Below are 18,295 nucleotides of genomic sequence, written 5' to 3'. Positions count from 1 at the left end.
GGAACACTGTCAAAGTTCTGGGACAGTTTTCACAGGCCCTGAGGCGTGGGGTACTCTCACAAGGAGTGAAAGATTCGGAAGATGGTGAGGGAGTAACTTGCCGACCGTACCAACGTCCTCCGTGATTCCTCTGTGCCTTATAATTATTGGGTATCCAAGCTGGGCATGTGGCATGAACTGGCTCTCTACGCCTTGGAGGTCCTTGTCTGCCCTACCGCTAGCGTTTTGTCAGAGTGAGTTTTTAGTGCTGCCGGTGGAATTCTAACCAATAGGCGCATTTGCCTGTCAACTGAAAATGCTGACAGGCTGACTCCTATAAAAAAAAACAAGGGCTGGATTGGGCCAGACTTCTCAACACCATTGAATGATAGCAGTGAAACATATACTCAAAAACAGTGTCTTTTATTGGGAGGTCTAACTCTATTCCCATGCACCTCTGTCTTCACACTTAGACATGGGTATACGCTTCCTCATTCCTCCTATTTGCTCTTGTCCTCCTCCTTCACCGCATCCTCATCCTCCACCACCATATATATCATATCAACATATCTCCGTCTCCTGCAAGGGACATTGGAGTTCCTCCAAATTTTTGGCAGCCCTTGCAGTCACTACATAAGCAAAAACAGAATTGGAGACCCACTCGTTAATAATGGAAACAACAAAGCATCGCCGGCTGATGCCTCTCAAACAATAGATAGGGCCACCTGATGGCCCAATAAAAATAGGCTTTGTGACTTTCAGAGTCCTGCCATCATAAATGTTACAGGATGTGTCTGATGATGTGTCACACACCACATGGCCAGATAAGGTTGTAAAATGTTAAAATGACATTTCCAGGTGAGTGCATTTGCCTTAAAAAATAACGTAAAAAAAAAAAAAAACACAGTAGGATCTTTCTTTAGTACAAAAACCAGTGGCCAATGTAACCTCAATGTAATCACATTGTTTAGCTCCTGCACCTCCATCTCTGAAATGACCACATCAGTCACATGCTGAAAGCACTGCAGCACTGCCTTGACGAAGAAGCAACAGGGAGTGCTGAAGATAACATGCTTAGGTGACAATCCACCCAGCGCTGCAGAGTTGTTGGAAGCTTTAACACAGCAGCCTGTTCTCACCACTGAACATACAGCCAGGCATGGTCGTGTGTGACAATGGGTAGAACCTGGTGACTGAGAAATGATAGCTAGAGTAGATACGGTTACCCAAGTCTTTCACCAAGCTAAAGAATATGGCTGTGATGACATATAACTCTCAGAAAAAAAGCTGTGGACTGGCTCTGTACCATCACTGGCCACATTCACTTAACCACGTGTTTGTGGTTAGGCAGTCTATCCCAGTAAGTGCACTGGGGAGGGCATGGGTAATGTGGAAGGCAGAGACGACACTGGGAGAAATAGTGGCGGCTGGGGACATAGTATAGACATGTGTCTGCCGCCGCCATGAGGTTGTGGACAGCTTCCCCCTCCATGAGCCTAAAAGGCCACATTTCAAGTGCAAGCAGCTGTCAAAAATTTGGCAGTATAGTATTGCAGCCTGTGGTTGACTGGCTGCATACTTGCACTTGCACTGCAAGGAATGGAGTAGGGACAACTGAACGCTGCGCTGGCACAAGGACGTGGAAGGTGATTGTTGCAAGTCTGCATTGACAGGTACATGGCGGGAGGCATCTTTGCATGCCCCAAGTATCACTTATAATGGGCACACTTTTAGGCAGTGACCTGGGAGTCAGAGATGCTTCCAGGGGTCTTTCCCATGCTGTTCCCAAGTATTTTCAGCACTGTATGCATGTGTCTGATGTGTCACACACCACATGGCCAGATAAGGTTATGAAATGTTAGAATGACATTTCCCAGTGAATGCATTTGTCTGGGTTGAAAGCAATGAAAAAGTGCAAAAATGCTACTTGTGAACAAAGCCCAAGGTGTGGAGGAGCATTTTTGTTTTTGATCATTTATTTTGCCTTATATACAAGTCATTACCCTGGAAAGGAAGTTCCTTAACATATTTCCCAGGAAAATCCATTTTGGTTTTCTTTTTGTATGTTTTATTGTGAGTCCGTAAAAGTGGCGCAATACCTCTGACAACGTTGTTGACAGCAGTGACCTGGGAGTTAGAAATGCTTCCAGAGGTCTTCCCCATGCTGTTCCCTTGTAATTTGATCACTGTTCCCATCAATTTTGGGCAATTTTTAGGCCCTCTGCAGACCGCCGGGGGAAGCCGCCGGAAAAATGCTCATGTTTCCCATAGACTTACATTGGGCTCGTTACTCAGACCGAGCCCTTGAGCATTCCAATTTGCTCGACCCGCTCAACGAGTACCCAAACATTTTAGTGCTTGCTCATCACTATTGATGATTCATTGAGCAATTTTGATTCCATCTACTTTTTGGCAGGTCCAGCCTTCCTGAAAATAGCTTCTGCATATAGATTGAAGAAAAATGGTGACATGATGCAGCCTTATCTGACGCCTTGCCCTAAAATAAGCCATGCCGTGTTTCATTTGGGTTGTTGCTTCTTAATCAATGTAAATGTTCCTAATGAGGCTGAACAGATGGCTTTTCACAAATATATCATGGTATTCCCAAGTTTCTGGTGTTTTAACCAGTCAAAGGCTTTGCTGTAGTCGAAGCAAAAATAGATCTCCTTCTTGGATAATGGAAAAAAACAACACATCTATTGTTAGCAATTACATTTTTTGTTCCTCTGCCTTTTCTGAATACTGCTTATTCCTCTGACAGCTCTTTGTCAAAGTAAGGCTGTAACCATCTTTGTTGCACCTTTTGGTAGTATATTGCTGGCATGAGGTATGAGTCTGATGGTTTCCACACTCCGTAGTATCTCCCTTCTTCAGAATAGGCATAAACACTGATCTTGTCCAGTCCTTGGAACATTTCCTAGTTGTCCATATCTGTTCACACAGGTGTGTAATGACATCTACTGCAGCTTCAGAAGACTTTATTAGCTCTATTGGAATATAGTCACATTCAGGAGCTTTGCTGTTTGACAGCATTATTGCAGCAATGACATTGTCTTTCAGGATGTTCTTCTTTCTATCATTTCCAGTCTCTGTTTCTTCCCGTAGTCGAGGTGCTCTTGTATTCTTTCCATCTTTCCTTTATCTACCTCAGTTAGTTTCTTCCCATTGGCATTTTTCAACATGACCGCTCATGGTTGAAATTTTCATTGTATTTCTTTGATCTTTCGCTATTCCTTCCTGGTCTTGCCCCTCAAATCTTCTCTGTACATATCTTTTCGTAATAAATTTCTTTGTCTGTTCGAATGGCTCTTTAGTCTTTTTACTGATGTCTGCATCCTACCATTCGTCTTTCTTCAAATATTAGTATCCACCACAGTCCGTCTCAAACTAGATTTGACCAACATACCATAAGTTTTTTGGAAGGGTCTGGATTAGTGTTGAGCCACCCCCGTAGTGTTCAGGTTTGGTTCGGTTCGTCGAACACCGGGATGTTCGTGGAACTGTTCGTTGAACACCTTAGAACTCAGTCGAACACAGTCGAACACTGTTAAAACCAATGGCAGGCAAACGAAAACACATAGAAAACACTTTCAAAGGTGTCCAAAAGCTGACAAACTGCTCAGAAGACACTCTCTTTAAAAAAGCCGGCCGACAATTCTTCATCGGTACCCAACAATTTAGAGCAGAGAGAAAAGAGCATCACACATAGATTTGATAGAAAGAAACATGTCAGTCACATATATATAAGAAGTACAGTGACAGTGTTGATTACTGTACTTGTCATTTAGTGTTAAAATAAATGATTTATAAAAAAAAAATAAATTGGCGTGGGGTTCCCCGTAATTTTAGTCTCTAGCAGAGGTTAAGCAGATGGCTGGGGAAGATGTTTGAAGCCTGGGAAGTGGGTAATACCCATGGAGCTTCCCAGGCTACTAATATCAGCCCCCAGCTGAATATCTAGCCTTTACTAGCTATTAAAATGGGTGGACCCAAAAAAAATGACGTGGGGTCCCCCATATTTTAATAGCTAGCAAAGGCTAGGCAGACAGCTGGCGGCTGATATTAATAGCCCAGGAAGGGTGCCATGAATATTGGCCCCCCTCCCAGGCTAGAAACACCAGCCGTCAGCCGCCCCAGAAATGGCGCATCCATAGGATGCGCCAATTCTGGCACTAAGCCTCGCTCTTCCCACTGCCCTGTAGCTGTGGCATTGGGGTAATAGTGCTGGGGTTGATGTCCACTTATAATGCCAGCTGACATCAAGCCCAGGTTAGTAATGGAGAGGCGTCTATAAGACACCCCCCATTACTAACCCCATAGTCAAAGTTAAAAAAAACACAAACGCCCAGAATAAAGTCCTTTAATTGAAATAAACACACAATTCTTTATTGTTCTAAATTAAACCATACTTGCAGTCACGCCCATTCCAGCTGAAGTCAACGATCTCCTGCAATAAAAGTAAAATAATAAACCAACCTCATCCTTACCTTTCCATGGTTCCCAGGATGGCTCCAGCTCTGCTACATTCACATGACAGGCTGGATCGCAGCAGAAAATCTGGGAACCCCACACCAATTTTTTTTTTTTTTAATAAATCCTTTATTTTAACACTAAATGACAAGTACAGTAATCAACACTATCACTTTACTTATTATATATGTGACTGACATGTTTATATCTAATCTATGTGTGATACTCTATTCTTTCAGTTCTAAATTGTCGAGTACCTGTGTATGCCGCTGCTGAATTGCCGGCTTTTCATGTTTCACTGTGAGCATTGTTCCTATCGATTTGGGCAACCACTGTAATGCCACAACCACCATGGCTGTGGCATTACAGTGAGTGGTAGACAATCCCTGCATGATGTGAAAAAATCCAGTTATGATTTTGGTGCACGAACAGTTATCGAACATAACCTCGAACAGCAGAATTTTTTGCAAATTGTTCGCGTTCGTCGAACGGCTCGAACACCGCCCAAAACAGCTCGAATTTGAGATTGGCGAACAGTTCTAGTCGAGCACCGCTCATCTCTAGTCTGGATATGGATGAAAGTAAGCCTGAGGATTTATGGACACCCATAAAAACAATTACTGAAGAACTGAGTAAGATAATATACAAGAGGCATAAGAGACCCCTGCAGCCATATATATATCTGCATCCTGCTTTTTCCTTTATGCCATTCGACTTTCTTTGATGATCTTTAGGGTATATATTTTTTTTCTTAATGTTGCAGAGGTATAGGTTGAACCAAGAGTAATCTGATAATGTCTTGAAGTTATACCTGTATACCCAGTTTTACTATATTGAAAAGCTTCTTGGCTAATCCAACAGCATGCCACAAAAAATCTAATATTTCATGAAAATATGTGTAGATATGCAAATACTCAGTATAACATGTCACCAAAAAATTTATTTTTTTGTTTTTCTTTGCATTGGTAATAATCAAATTAGTAATTTTAACTTTTTTTTTTTTCTTTTATTTGTTAAGTTTCTTTCCAGGTGTTCTTTTTTCTCATGGTGAGAACTGGAAAGTGATGAGAAGATTTACAATTTCAACTCTAAGAGATCTGGGGATGGGGAGGAAAACTATAGAAAATCAGATAAATGAAGAATGTGATTTCTTAGTAAAGACATTTAAATCATATGGAGGTTAGTAGTTGCATTCTCTATTTTTCCATCCTAAAAAGGTGATAATATTAAAATCGATTTTTGGATACTCTGCCAGGAGATGCTTATGCTATATGAGGATATAATTAGCCACCCAGACTGTGATGTGGTTTGTGAAGTTTCAGAAAACTTCATTAGTTTTTTTTTCAAATTCGGCATGAATGTTGCTCATTCGGATTCGTGTCTGTATTGCCGAGAATTTTGCGCAAAAGTCAGCCCGAACACGAACATCCCTGGTTTTCCACGCTGTCATCTGCGTGACAGTGCGGGAAATAGGGGCTATGATCGGAGGTGACGTGAATGAGAAACGTGTGCATGACACTTCAGATTTCTTACTCACTTTTCTGCAGAGTTTTTGGTGCATTTTTTGCATGTGTTTTTGTACAGCAATGAATGCTTTTTGGAGCTAAATAAAGATATTTGAAAAAATAAACATGGGACATCGCTTTAACCCTTGGATTACCAAAATTACCAAGTATTTTTCACTGCGTCCAAAACGCTGCATTCTAATGTGGCACTTGTTTTGTCAGTACATGTGGATCCACCGCATGTAATGACATTTCAGTTGGTCAAAATCTGCACCAGAGACTTGCGTCTCAGCTACAGAAATTGATATGCTGCGGGTGAGTTTACGTAGCGTCAAAAACAAGCGCATTGGCATGGTATTTCTTATAAATTTAATAAAATGAAGAATTAAATAAGAAAAATGGCTTGGACTCCTGCATTTTCATAACCAGCAGAGGGAAAGCCAACCGCTGTGGGCTGATTATTGCTAGCCAGGGAAGAGAACATTAGCCAAAAATGTTCCCTGGCTATTAATAGCTCATAGCTGTTTGCTTAGCCTTTAATGGCTAGATTACAGGGGGACCCCAGAAAATAAGTTGACATAGGGTCCCTCTATAAAATCTAACCAGCAAAGGCTAAACAGACAGCCGCGAACTGATATTCATATCCATGGAAGGGGCTATGGATTCTGGCCCCCTTCGAGGCTAATAATATAAGCCCTCAGTGGCCCCAGAAATGGTGCATCTGTGACGTCCTCATTCTCGAAAGAGCCCTTTTAGTTTTTGAGTTTACCCTGGGTGATGAGGGACTCGGTGTCGGGTCCCGAGATGGAGTGCAGCCGTGGCCCAGACCCGACCCGTGCTCAGGGCCGTCACATGAAAAGGAAGTGCTTATTTAACGACTATGCCAGCTGTGGTGCCTGGTGAAGGGTCACCAGCGCCGCTGCAGTCCGCCGAGGCCCGGTGTCATGGCGGCCAAAGTTCTCGCTGCTCCCCACAGGCAGAGCAAGGACTCGGGGCAGGCAGACAGGATGAAGGGGGGGGGGGGGGGGGAGTAGTAGTGCGGGGAGTACGGGCACCGTGTCGCGTGGTATGGCGCATAATGAACAGTCCGGAGGCCATAGGGGTGAACTTCCAAGGCTTTACTCACTTAGAGATGACAGCGGGAAGGCGACTCCCTGCTCCCCGTGGAGTCCTGCGGCCACCAGGGACGGGGGTCCGACTACCTCCGAGGAAGTCAAGCATTCAGTCGCGTCCCCTCACCAGAGTGTTCCTGCACTACAGACTTCACCCTTTCCCGTCTGAGCGTGTGTAGAAAGGCCGGGTCTCCCTCTGAGCTCCTCTCAGAACTAGGGCACGGGTGGCAGCTCCGCTCCGTCCGATACCCGGTGGGATCCTCTGAGCCTACCGGGCTTTCCCGTCCAGGACATAGAGTTGCAAGGTCGGGTGTCGGGGGCCGGTACCCCATTTGCAGCCGGAGTCCCTCTGAATATATCAGGTTGGCGAGGACAGGTGGCGTACACCGCTCCGTCTGCATCCTGCCAGGGATCCATTTGCTGTGGAGCCAAACTCTTAAGCTCCGGGCCTTCTTGATCCTGGTCCTTGGCCGGCTTGAGACATTCCTGGTCTACAACCTACCTCTCATTCCAAGGCCAGGGTACGAGGGCTGTGTCCCTTGCCGGTGCAGGCCCACACAGGATCTGCGCCCCCGGAGGGAGGTCACATTACACACAGTAGTTGACAGCAACCAAGACCCAGATCAAAGATGGCTTTGAATTAAATCTAAAATTTTAAATTGTAACTAACTTGTAAGTCCTCCACCCTCACCCACTAACTGGTTCCTACCACTTTGGGTTCCCCAGTCTCCCTGTAACCAGGGGAGCAGCACCTAATGCATACTAGCTCCCTCTGGTGGAGAAGTGTGGTGTTGGATGCAAGAGGTTGGGTCACGACTATCACACTGCTCTTACCTCAGAGGAGGAACACTACACTCCATTAAAGAAGTGCAGCATCCCTGTGGCAGTCGAACTCTCAGGGGCGCCACACATCCATAAGATGCTCCAAATCTGGTGCTTAGCTTTGCTCTTCCCACTTGTCCTGGTGTGGTAGCAAGTGGGGTAATAGGGTTGGGGTTCATGTTAGCCTTGTATTGGCAGCTGACATGAAGCCCAGGTTAGTAATGGAGACGTGTCTATAAGTCTCCCTCATTACTAACCCAATAGTAAAGGTTTGAAAATATACACACGGCCAGAAAAAAATCCTTTACTTGAAGTGAAAGTCCACATGATTTGAGTCATTTATTTAAAAATTAAAAACATCGTATACTCCCCTAATGCCTAACCCACTAAAGCCATTGTCATGTGTAAAAAAAAAAAAAAATCCAATTCATCTTTTTTCCATTTTGCTTTAGTTTCTTGCACTCCGTGCACGCAAGAGTATGGCCTCCCTTTCTATGGGCTGAACATTACATCTATATAGCTTGCCAAAGCTGGATGTCCATAGTCAGTCCCCAGTCCTGCCCTGCCCTTATTCACATTGATGTCATTTTGACACATGGTAAGGCTTTAATTCTAGAGGTTAGGACCGTTGCAACTGGGTACACCTTTAGCGCTGGTGTGATATTTTTTTTTTACTTTTTTTTAATCAAAAGTGTTCACGAAGTACCCTATGCTATTTATACGCACTATTGCTTATTACTTACAGCAGGGCATATGTTATTTTATTTTCTATCTTAGTTTTGTCGGTTTAATGACCAGTGTGAACATGCTCCTACACGTTGAATGTATACCAACTTAAACTCCTGTTCCTTACTTTCCATTTTTGCTTTAGTCCCGGACCTTCACTGGCCTTCTGGCTTGGAGGGAGGTGGAATGGTCTTTGGAAGCCTTTCTCCCATTGGAGAAAGACCACGACTGACCGTTTTCTAGGGAACTTTTTTTGGCTCCATTTTGTCTTTTTTTTTTTTTTTTTTTTTTTTTTTTTTAGCATACTTGGTAGAGAGCATGATCTCGAACATTAAAAAAAAAAAAAAAAAAAAAAAAAATGCTTTGGTATTCCAGGGCTCTGAGAGAGCAAGAAAGAGACACTCTCTCAAGCCTAAACTCATCATTATCTGGTGGATCGGCCCTTTAGTCGAAGGTGCATGGGGGCCCTGACTCTCCCCTGACAGATAATGGTAGGGATGATAAGGGTCAGAAAGTGTGAATTTTAATGACCTAAAGAAGACTTGGGTTCTTCTAGACAGCTCTGATAGTGGCTTCCTCTGATTCTCCTTTGAAGGTATTTGAACGTCTGGCGGAGTTGAATATTCATGTGTATGCCGAGATTAGGAAGAGTTGGCGGACTGCAGAATGACTGCTTGGCTGTCTAATAATGCTTATGTATGATTGTCTTTTGCCATTTCTGTCTACTCTGCTAATTAAAGTCTCAATGTAGGGACCTGCTCTTCACTCAAGTTCCTTTAAACTTAGTTTTCTAGACAATACCTTCCAGAGGAATGTATCTATCAATTTTTAATAAAACTTGACCTGTTGTACAAACTGTGGACAGCATGGTATAAAGAAGGAGAAACTGAGCAGAATGATATATAGATTTGTTGGAAAAGATTCAGTATAAATTATAATTCATTCATTGAAATCCTCAGTGCATATGAGTCTAGTGGGTGGTCCTACTCATTGATTGACAACTATCTCTGCATGACAAGTCATACAGAGAATGCACTGCAATGCAAACAATTACATTTTTCTGCATCTTTTCCCAGAAAAATGTGTATCAATCTGATCAGCTACTCCTGCTTTATAACATCCTGCTTGCAGATCAGAGACCAAAATAATCACATAGTGGAAGTTTTGATTGATTGGGACTGGGGCACAGACCCTGTCTGATTCCTCAAGCAAGAGGGCACAAGTGCTTAGATGACCCTTGTTCCACCTCTACTTGGCTCTCCCTGGAGAGAGGGGCTAGTGGTTTAAGGATCTACAGGCTTTAACGCCAAAAATACTTTGAATGATATGTAAAGAGTATTTTTCATCTGTGGACATAATTCATAGTATGCTATACTTGATACTTTCTCTTTCTACAATTTCCAGGAAAACCATTTGAGAACACAATGATAATGAATGCAGCAGTCGCCAATATCATTGTCTCCATATTACTGGGTCATCGTTTTGACTATGACGATCCAGTGTTTTTAAGGCTAATGAGTTATATAAATGAGAACATAAGGCTGGCGGGAACCCCAATGGTCATGGTAAGTTCTTGTAAATTGCCAAATTATATCGTTCAATTGGTGAATTGTAAACTGAAAGGTCGCCCTACTGTGTAATTCTTTCATTATTTGACACTTTAGTTTACCAATCATACATATTTATTTCATCTTTATCCTATTCCAGTTGAGCTTTCAAACTTGAGAATTCTTCAGAGTTAAAGTGTTAAGCTCCTCATACACATTAGAGTAATGTCAGCCAAACTTTCCAACATCAAAGGGTTTGGACAACAGTATAATGTGTATGGAGGTGACTGATAGTTGGAAGAGATGTCCAATTCTGGACTGCAGAACACTTTGTTCTACTGGGAATAAGGCGCTGTCCGATGTGTCAGCCAGCTGCTTTCTCATAGAGGATACAGGAGTGCTCAGCTGACCAAGCGTTACTGTTTACAGTAAAGTTGACTGAGATGGCTGTCGGCCGAATGATTGACCAAAGCATTGTTGGACCGACTGTTATCTAGTGTGAATGGCCAGCTTTATTGTTACACAAACAATACTGGAAGATCAACGAGAGATAACTTGTTACATAGGAGATTAATTGCTCATATTCATTGTTGAAATGTTGGTCAAACCCATCAATTTTTTCAGGATTGATCAACAATGTAATGGTAAAGATTTCAGGCCAGCCTTCTAGTGGACCAAAGATTTAGTTCTCTTTCCTAGGCCAGTAAAGTGCCTTATTGTCACCGCAAGATCACAAACCACCAATTCTGTCCCATCAAGTACTTCAATATTTCAATAACGTCAGCCCACTTGAGAAAGAAAAGATGTTAGATTTCAAAATGGCTGATCCTTCTTCCTCCCTTCTTAAGTAATCATACATGCTGGATGAATCCAAGTCTGCATCTTTATGGGAATTTTAGACTTCTACCATATGTATATGCAGCCTAAGCATTCCCCAAATTGTTAACTGCTTCATACTAAACTTGTTGTTGGACAATGTTTGTGACCGCTAGTACAGATAAGTAAATCAATTTGTAAAGAATTAAATTTGTTGTAAAAATTTGCCTGAATCCCAAATTTTTAGGCTTTGATTTGTACGACTCAAGCAAAATGGCAGCCAGTTGTGTAGCCAGTATGGTTGAGTGATTATGTTCTGTCCGAGTATGCTCGAGCCGAGTTCCGAGTATTTACAGCTGCTCGGTGATGAGGTTAAATATCTCCCGTGTGCATGATTTGCAACTGTTTGACAGATTTATTACATGTGAGGAATGTGTAAGAAATAGACATTCCTCCCATGTAATAAAGCTGTCAAACAGTTGCAAATCATGCACATGAGAGCAATTTAACCTAATCACCGAGCAGCTGTAAACACTCGGAGCTCGGCTCGAGCATACTTGGCGAAAGGGTTAATAGAACATACTCGCTCAACACTAGTAGCCAGCATATCAATGATGTCAGGCCTAGTCAACACTGGAAGACATTACCAATTCAAGGATGAGACGAGGGAGTGACAAGTGTACCAAGTGAGGAGCTGTCACTGCAGGACAGGTGGGAGGCAGGACTAAGATAGGTGAGTGTAATCTTTTATTATTTTTAAACCCTTCCTGGCACTCTTAGTTCAAACCAAAAGTATTAAGACTGACTCTAATCTATCGGCTAGTTGATTAGAATGGACCAGACTGAAATAAGTTTCAAGAGATTTGCTAATCTCTAATGTCTCACCAAAACAAGGTATAACAATTATGGGAAATGATTGATGGGATTCATGGAAAATAACGGCTTCATTTTGTTTGTCCAATACAGTTGTATAATACTTTTACATCTCTGATTCGCTGGTTACCGGGAGGTCACAGAAAAGTCAATCAAAATGCTGTCGAAACCCAAAAGTTTATTACAGAGACCTTCACAAAGCACAAGGCGCAGTTAGACGTAAACGATCAAAGGACTCTGATAGACACGTTTCTTGTCAAGCAACAAGAGGTATTGTACATAGAACATTCTTAAAGACTCCTTCAGACTTCTGTTTTCATGTACAGGTTCTAGCCATATTTTTCATGAATAGAACATGCGCCCATTGTAGTATATGGGTCTGTATGTTCGCGAAAAAATCCTGGAGACATGTCAGCCTAAAATTGGAGACACACATCAAAATCGCACATTCAAGTCTATATGTCCATAAAAATCACAGACAGCACATGGGTGGCTAGAAGAAGCTTTGCAATTTTTTTTGAATTTTTGCATGCGAGAAAATCATTGATGAAACATTGATGCTACGAACGGCTACGGCTAGTTGTTTACTATCAGGTTATTGTAGCCCAGCGCCGTGCTCTGAATTACAATTTCTCTCTGCCACCACTACTTACTGTGGTTCTCAACACTTGGATCACAGTAATTACAGGTATGAGGTGATCAAATGTCCAAGAACCAGAACTGCAGTAGTAACTTCAGACAGTAGTAAGGATAAGTCACTAGCTGAAGTTACCGGCGCAGCGTTAATACCCTGACCTGTGCTCAATGCACACCGGTAAGTACTGTGATCAGAGTGCTGCAGTTGGAAATTATATGACTGCTCCACTTTGATCACTTTTATGGACCACTGAGCAATGACCAGGGCTGAGGATATGCTTCCCCTCTAACACCTCTGTCTTATGTTATTAGGATCTTTGAATGCTGTGGGTGATGATCTTTCCAAGAAACAGGTTTTCCAAGACCAGATACCACAGACAGTGGCTGAAGGACCTAGCTGTTTCTGGGAAAGCTTGCCAACCACCAGGAATAGATAGATAGATTCTTCAGTCGCTGTTAGTTATTACTATTACTGGAAAAGCTTGATGGCATGTTTTCCAAGGAACAGATTCCCCAAGGACCCAACTTTCCCACTAACACATACAACTTACAGCAACTGAAGAACCTAATAACAATAGAAAAGGCATTACATGGTGGTTTTACGAGTTGCGCCCCATCCCATCCAGAGCCAGCCGTGGTTGCCACTCGCCGCTAAGGAAAAAATTAAATTAAACCCTCAATATTCCAACCAATAAAAAGCAAAGAATAAAAAAACAAATCTAACTGGTATCAATACATTCGGTCTATCAAGATATCAAAAAACAAGCACTCACAAATCTTCATCGATGGAAAAATAAAAAACCTAACAACCTTATGATTTTTCTTTTTTTTTTTTTTTTTTTTTTAACTTCGCAGTAAAAAAAAAACAAAACAGTTTGGTATTACTGCAATTGTACTGACCTGGAGAATCAAACTACCAGGTAATTTTTAGCGTGTAATGAACACTGTAAAAGCAAAACCCATAAAACAATGGAGGAATTGCATCTATTCATTACACGTTTATTCTGCACTGTTGGGGAGGGGCGCCATTTTAATTTTTGCTTTAGCACCAGCGTTCCTAAGTGAAACTGTCCACATCTCTGTATCACATTGCAGTCATCAATAAAATGGTTCTGCACTGTGATCCTAAACTTTATCCCACACCCCTCCTGTTGCAAAGAGGAGTAATATCAGCTACATGAGAGCAGATCCTGCCCACTTTTACTGTAGCCATATTGTAAGTACACTTGGTTTTCATGTTAAATGTGGAAGCTGCTCCCTTTTAGTGTTTTAAAAATATATATATTTCTAGCTTTTAATAATTTTTCATACTTTGTACCATGATTTTTTTCACTTTTTTTTAAATGTAAGCATTAATACATCACATTTTTTTGATGATACACAAACCTTAAGTGTCAAAGAAGACCAATGCTCGGCCATGCATTTTTGCTCCTTTTATTTTAGCAATCTGAAGGGTTTCAGTACCCGTACATCCACCAATCCAAATTCAGACATGTCTCCAAAAGATGTCAAAAGTTTTTTTTTTTCCCACAAGTGTAGTCTTAAATATTCCACAATGTTTCCTATTTGAGGATTCTATTGAAGATTTTGATATTCCCATTGCGTAATATCTGTTTACTACTATTATGATCCACATGTTTTTGCAATTGCTTTAGGAAAAATCTGACTTTGCATCATATTTTCACAATGAAAATTTAGTAATGCTCGTCAGCAACCTGTTTGCTGCTGGGATGGAGACCACTTCGACCACTCTACGTTGGGGTCTTCTTCTAATGATGAAATATCCAGAGATACAAAGTAAGAAACTATTCAAACAATCCTACAATTAGTTCTGGTTAAAAAAAAAACAATTCTATCTTACCTAAATTAGATCTTAATGGTGAACATAACTTTTAGCCATTTGATGATAAAAAATAATGTTTATGGACCGCACAATGGTTAGTACTCTTGCTTTGCAATGTTTGGGTCATGGGTTTAAATCCCACCAAGGGAGTTTGTATGTTCTCCCAGTGTTTGCATGGGTTTCTTCTGGTTTCCTCGCACACTCCAAAGACATGCTGAGAAGGGAACTTGGATTATGAGCCCCAATGGGAACAGCTAGGATTAAGTCTATAGGAGCTGTGGAAAATGATGACTCTAAATAAGTGAGTAAAATAAATAATACATTTTTAAAGAGATTCCTTTTGAGTTTATGCTGAGGACCCTGAAGGCCATTTAGGCAGTCACTTCTTTTAAGGGGCTTTTATACTGTAAGATAATTGAGAACAAGCGTTGTTAAAATCGCTTGTTTCACAGTTATTTTTCTATGTAAACAACCTGCCGATCACCTGAACTAGCAAATCGCTTGTTCATATGGTGAAATAATCTTTTGTGCAGCACAAAAGATCACCGTACTTCATTCTGTTTAAAGAGTACTTGCTCTACCAAGGGCTACATAGCCTATGTGCACTGAGCGATCTAGTATAAATTGCCTAGTATGCATCTATTACTTTGGTATGCATTCAAACGACCTCCCATGGGTAAAAGTTTACCGATTGGCGGCTGTATCGTGCCACCGGTCAGTCTAGGTAAACTGACATTAACCTTTGCTTTCAGCTTCACAATTCTTGAAAAGAATGGTATGAGATTACCAGCTTTGAAAAATAAACCCCATGATTTTGCAATACTTTGTCAGTATATTCTGCAACCCCCTACCCTACTGTCTTCTCCACCATTATCCAGTAGACTGTAAGCCCACAAGGGCAGGGCCCTCTCCTTTCTGTACCATTCTGTCATTGTTAGTTTTCTAACCGTATTCTATATTTGTAACTTGTATGTAACTCCTTATGTACAGAAATCAACGGTGCTCTAAAAATAAATAATATGTCTATGCTATATCTGTCAATATGTGGCCAATCATTGGCTGTAGTGTGGATTGAAGTGGACTTCCCAAAATTCATTACAGCTATCACATCTAATGCTATAGCACAACCAACTAAGATTAACTATCACAGCCTGTATGAAAGCAGAGGCAGGGAATGCAGTGGCCATTTACTCGCCGATCTAGACAGTGAGAGGACCACACAGCTCCCAGCTTAGCCATATGGATAGGGTGATTAAAGCTGTAAAACACTGAAGAACAGTAGAGACCAAGAGTGTGACAGCACAGCAGTGAAGAAGATTAATATGTGAAAAAAAAAGAGAATGGTGTCACAGTTTTTTTAGGGCAATTAGAAACTTTGAAGTACTTTTGATTTTTAGCGACACAAATCTCATGGAAAAACTTTGCAAGTCTGACGAATTTTATATTTCAAAAAATTCGCTCATTTCTAGATATAATAACAATTCTAGTGAAAATGAATAAAATAAAAAATTGACACTTTTTTTTTCCCCCCAGAAAATGTACAAAATGAAATAGAAAAAGTTATTGGGTCATCTGAACCTCAATCGGAGCACCGGAAGTTAATGCCATATACAGATGCCGTCATCCATGAGGTGCAAAGATTCGCCAACATCATTCCAACTAATCTCCCCCACGCCACTGCCCAGGATGTCACATTTAAAGGGTATTTCATACCAAAAGTGAGTTAACTATGTTTTAACTACTTATAAGTTGTAGTCAAAATTATTGATTAGAAAATGGTCTGATAAAGGGTAACTTAACTTTTTAAAAAAAAAATTTCCAGAATGGAAAGTTATGAAACTTTTTTTAAAAATGTATTCGGATATCTATCTGTATTCCTATATAAAAAAAAATCATATATGACTTTCAAACCTCTGCTTTTCACTAAGCTGTATGCCTGGCTTCAGTTGCCTCAATATCAGAACGTATTCATTTGGAGTACAGATGATGGAAGTGATTGGTCAGCTCCTGACTCCTCTAAGTGCTCTGCTTTTCAAAACAATCTCCTGCAACAGTTTCCCCCCCCATTGTTAGTGAAACCCAAGTGCAGAGCTAGAACTGCTTGCAGGTAGTAGGATGTTCGCAGGGCTCTGGTCTGGGTACTTGGCCACTGAACCAGACTTCTGTGAATCTTTTGTTTGCTCAACTCTAGATATACAGTAAGTGTGTATAATTTTACAACATGTATGTGGGTTACAATCTTGATGAGCATTCTTTTTACAGGCGCTGCTGAGGATCCAATACATGATCGGAAGCCAGATGTGGTATGGTTGCAGTTGTCAACTCGTTTTGAGGTGATCATACCTCTTCATTAAGTCCTCATGAAGATGTAAGATCATCTTGAAACGCGTTGACAACTGCATCCATACCACATCTGGCTTCCGATCGTATATTGGATCCTTGGCAGCCCGGGTTTTATATCCACTTTCATCTCCAAATTTGCTTACCATCTGTTTTGGGGGGGCTGCAGCAGCCATTTTTGCTTAAAAACTAATAAAAGGGTTGTGACTTTAACAACCCTCCCAGGTGAACAAATCCCATTTTACTCTTTCCTTTGTAATATGGCTAAGACCCTACTGCTCTCATTGTCATTCCAGTTTTTATCTAAATATGTTCTTTTTACAGGGCACATACGTTATGCCCTTATTGATTTCCGTGCTTCGAGATGAGGCCCATTTTGAGAAACCAAATGAGTTTCACCCTGGGCATTTTCTTGACTCCAAAGGGAATTTTGTAAAGAAAGAAGCATTTTTGCCATTTTCAGCAGGTAAGCTAAGAAGCTTTAGTACATACATGGATGTACACTGTGTATACTATAAGGTTGCATACCTTTATTGACACGGATTGCCACGATTCCTTAAGTCACTTTCCTTTTTTCTCTTGTGGTATTAGTTGCACTTTCTGTCGTCAAATTCATCAAAATGGCACACGCGATTCATTAACTCAAAAAAGTTTGTTTTCCTGCCTTGAACTTGTAGGGATTGTACTCACTCAGGTGCGGTGTGAGGCAAACAGGAGGCATGTTACCTTAAATGTTCATAGCGGTTTATTGGCTTCATAAACCAGTCAGAAAGTTAAAATGCAAACAAACAGACTTTAGGGCAGGCAAAAGCAAAAGAAAACAGTCCTTTAAGCAAAGTCGTTGGTAAACCGGACCTGTGGCCATGCAGGCTGGTAAGCATCCAGCACACAGCTCAGTCTAGAGACAACACACACAGGAGGCCTGCTCCCTCCAAACACAGACCATGTGCTAAATGGCAGCCTCCATTTTTTGACTGTTAACCACACCCAGAGGTGAGGTATGTGGGTAGCTGGACCCGCCCATTCTCTCCTAGCTACCCGTAACCTGGCTCTCAGGTGCACCAAACGATCCTCTTAGTGCTTATGTGCACTAGAGAAACACTCCAGGTTACATCAGAGAGACCAGCCATCTGTGTGACACATACCTCTCATTGACTACCTGACCATTAGCCACCTTACAAACTGTTTTTGCAACTTTTTTATGCCAAAAAGTCACACTTAAAGCCAAAAATTGGAGAAATTGTGCCAAATTTTTGGTGCACTCAAAATTATACAAGGGGTTGGTGAGGACTAGAGTGAAGTTACGTCAAACTTTTGATACTTTTAAGAAAGTTGCAATTGGTGAATTAGGCGAAAATATTTGGAATCATTGAACTACGCCAACAAAGCTGAAAACAAAAAAAAAAACAGGCAACTATATGTAAAATGGGCTTAAAAAAAGGCACAAGTAGAATAATGAATTGGCTGCAAACAAAAAGGCAAAAAAACTAGACAAAAACATTAGAGGCAATGCTTGTTTCAAATAAATTCATACTACCCAATTTTTGCTAGAGGATTATTCTGGGCTTGTGTACTGGTAGGCACAGCACCATGAACAAAATGCGTAATATAGAATCTCTCCAGATT

General features: G+C 41.3%; 1 protein-coding gene across 1 annotated transcript in view; it reads left to right on the top strand.

Moving 5' to 3' along the window:
- The window catches only part of LOC141258842 (cytochrome P450 2K1-like), a 33,058-nt gene that overhangs the window by 13,457 nt on the left and 1,306 nt on the right, over window positions 1-18,295 (top strand). Inside the window, exons 4-9 of the mRNA XM_073674012.1 lie at window positions 5,479-5,628; window positions 10,019-10,179; window positions 11,944-12,120; window positions 14,142-14,283; window positions 15,863-16,047; window positions 16,994-17,135. Of these exons, the coding sequence (XP_073530113.1) occupies window positions 5,479-5,628; window positions 10,019-10,179; window positions 11,944-12,120; window positions 14,142-14,283; window positions 15,863-16,047; window positions 16,994-17,135 (957 nt within the window). The remainder of the gene's footprint in view (window positions 1-5,478; window positions 5,629-10,018; window positions 10,180-11,943; window positions 12,121-14,141; window positions 14,284-15,862; window positions 16,048-16,993; window positions 17,136-18,295) is intronic.

This window comes from Phyllobates terribilis, unplaced genomic scaffold (genome assembly GCF_046119375.1).
Source record: "Phyllobates terribilis strain yellow unplaced genomic scaffold, ASM4611937v1 Scaffold_3__8_contigs__length_932513732, whole genome shotgun sequence".
Taxonomy (NCBI): domain Eukaryota; kingdom Metazoa; phylum Chordata; class Amphibia; order Anura; family Dendrobatidae; genus Phyllobates; species Phyllobates terribilis.
The sequence above is the reverse complement of the archived record's forward strand: the minus strand, read 5'-3'. Positions and strand labels throughout refer to the sequence as shown.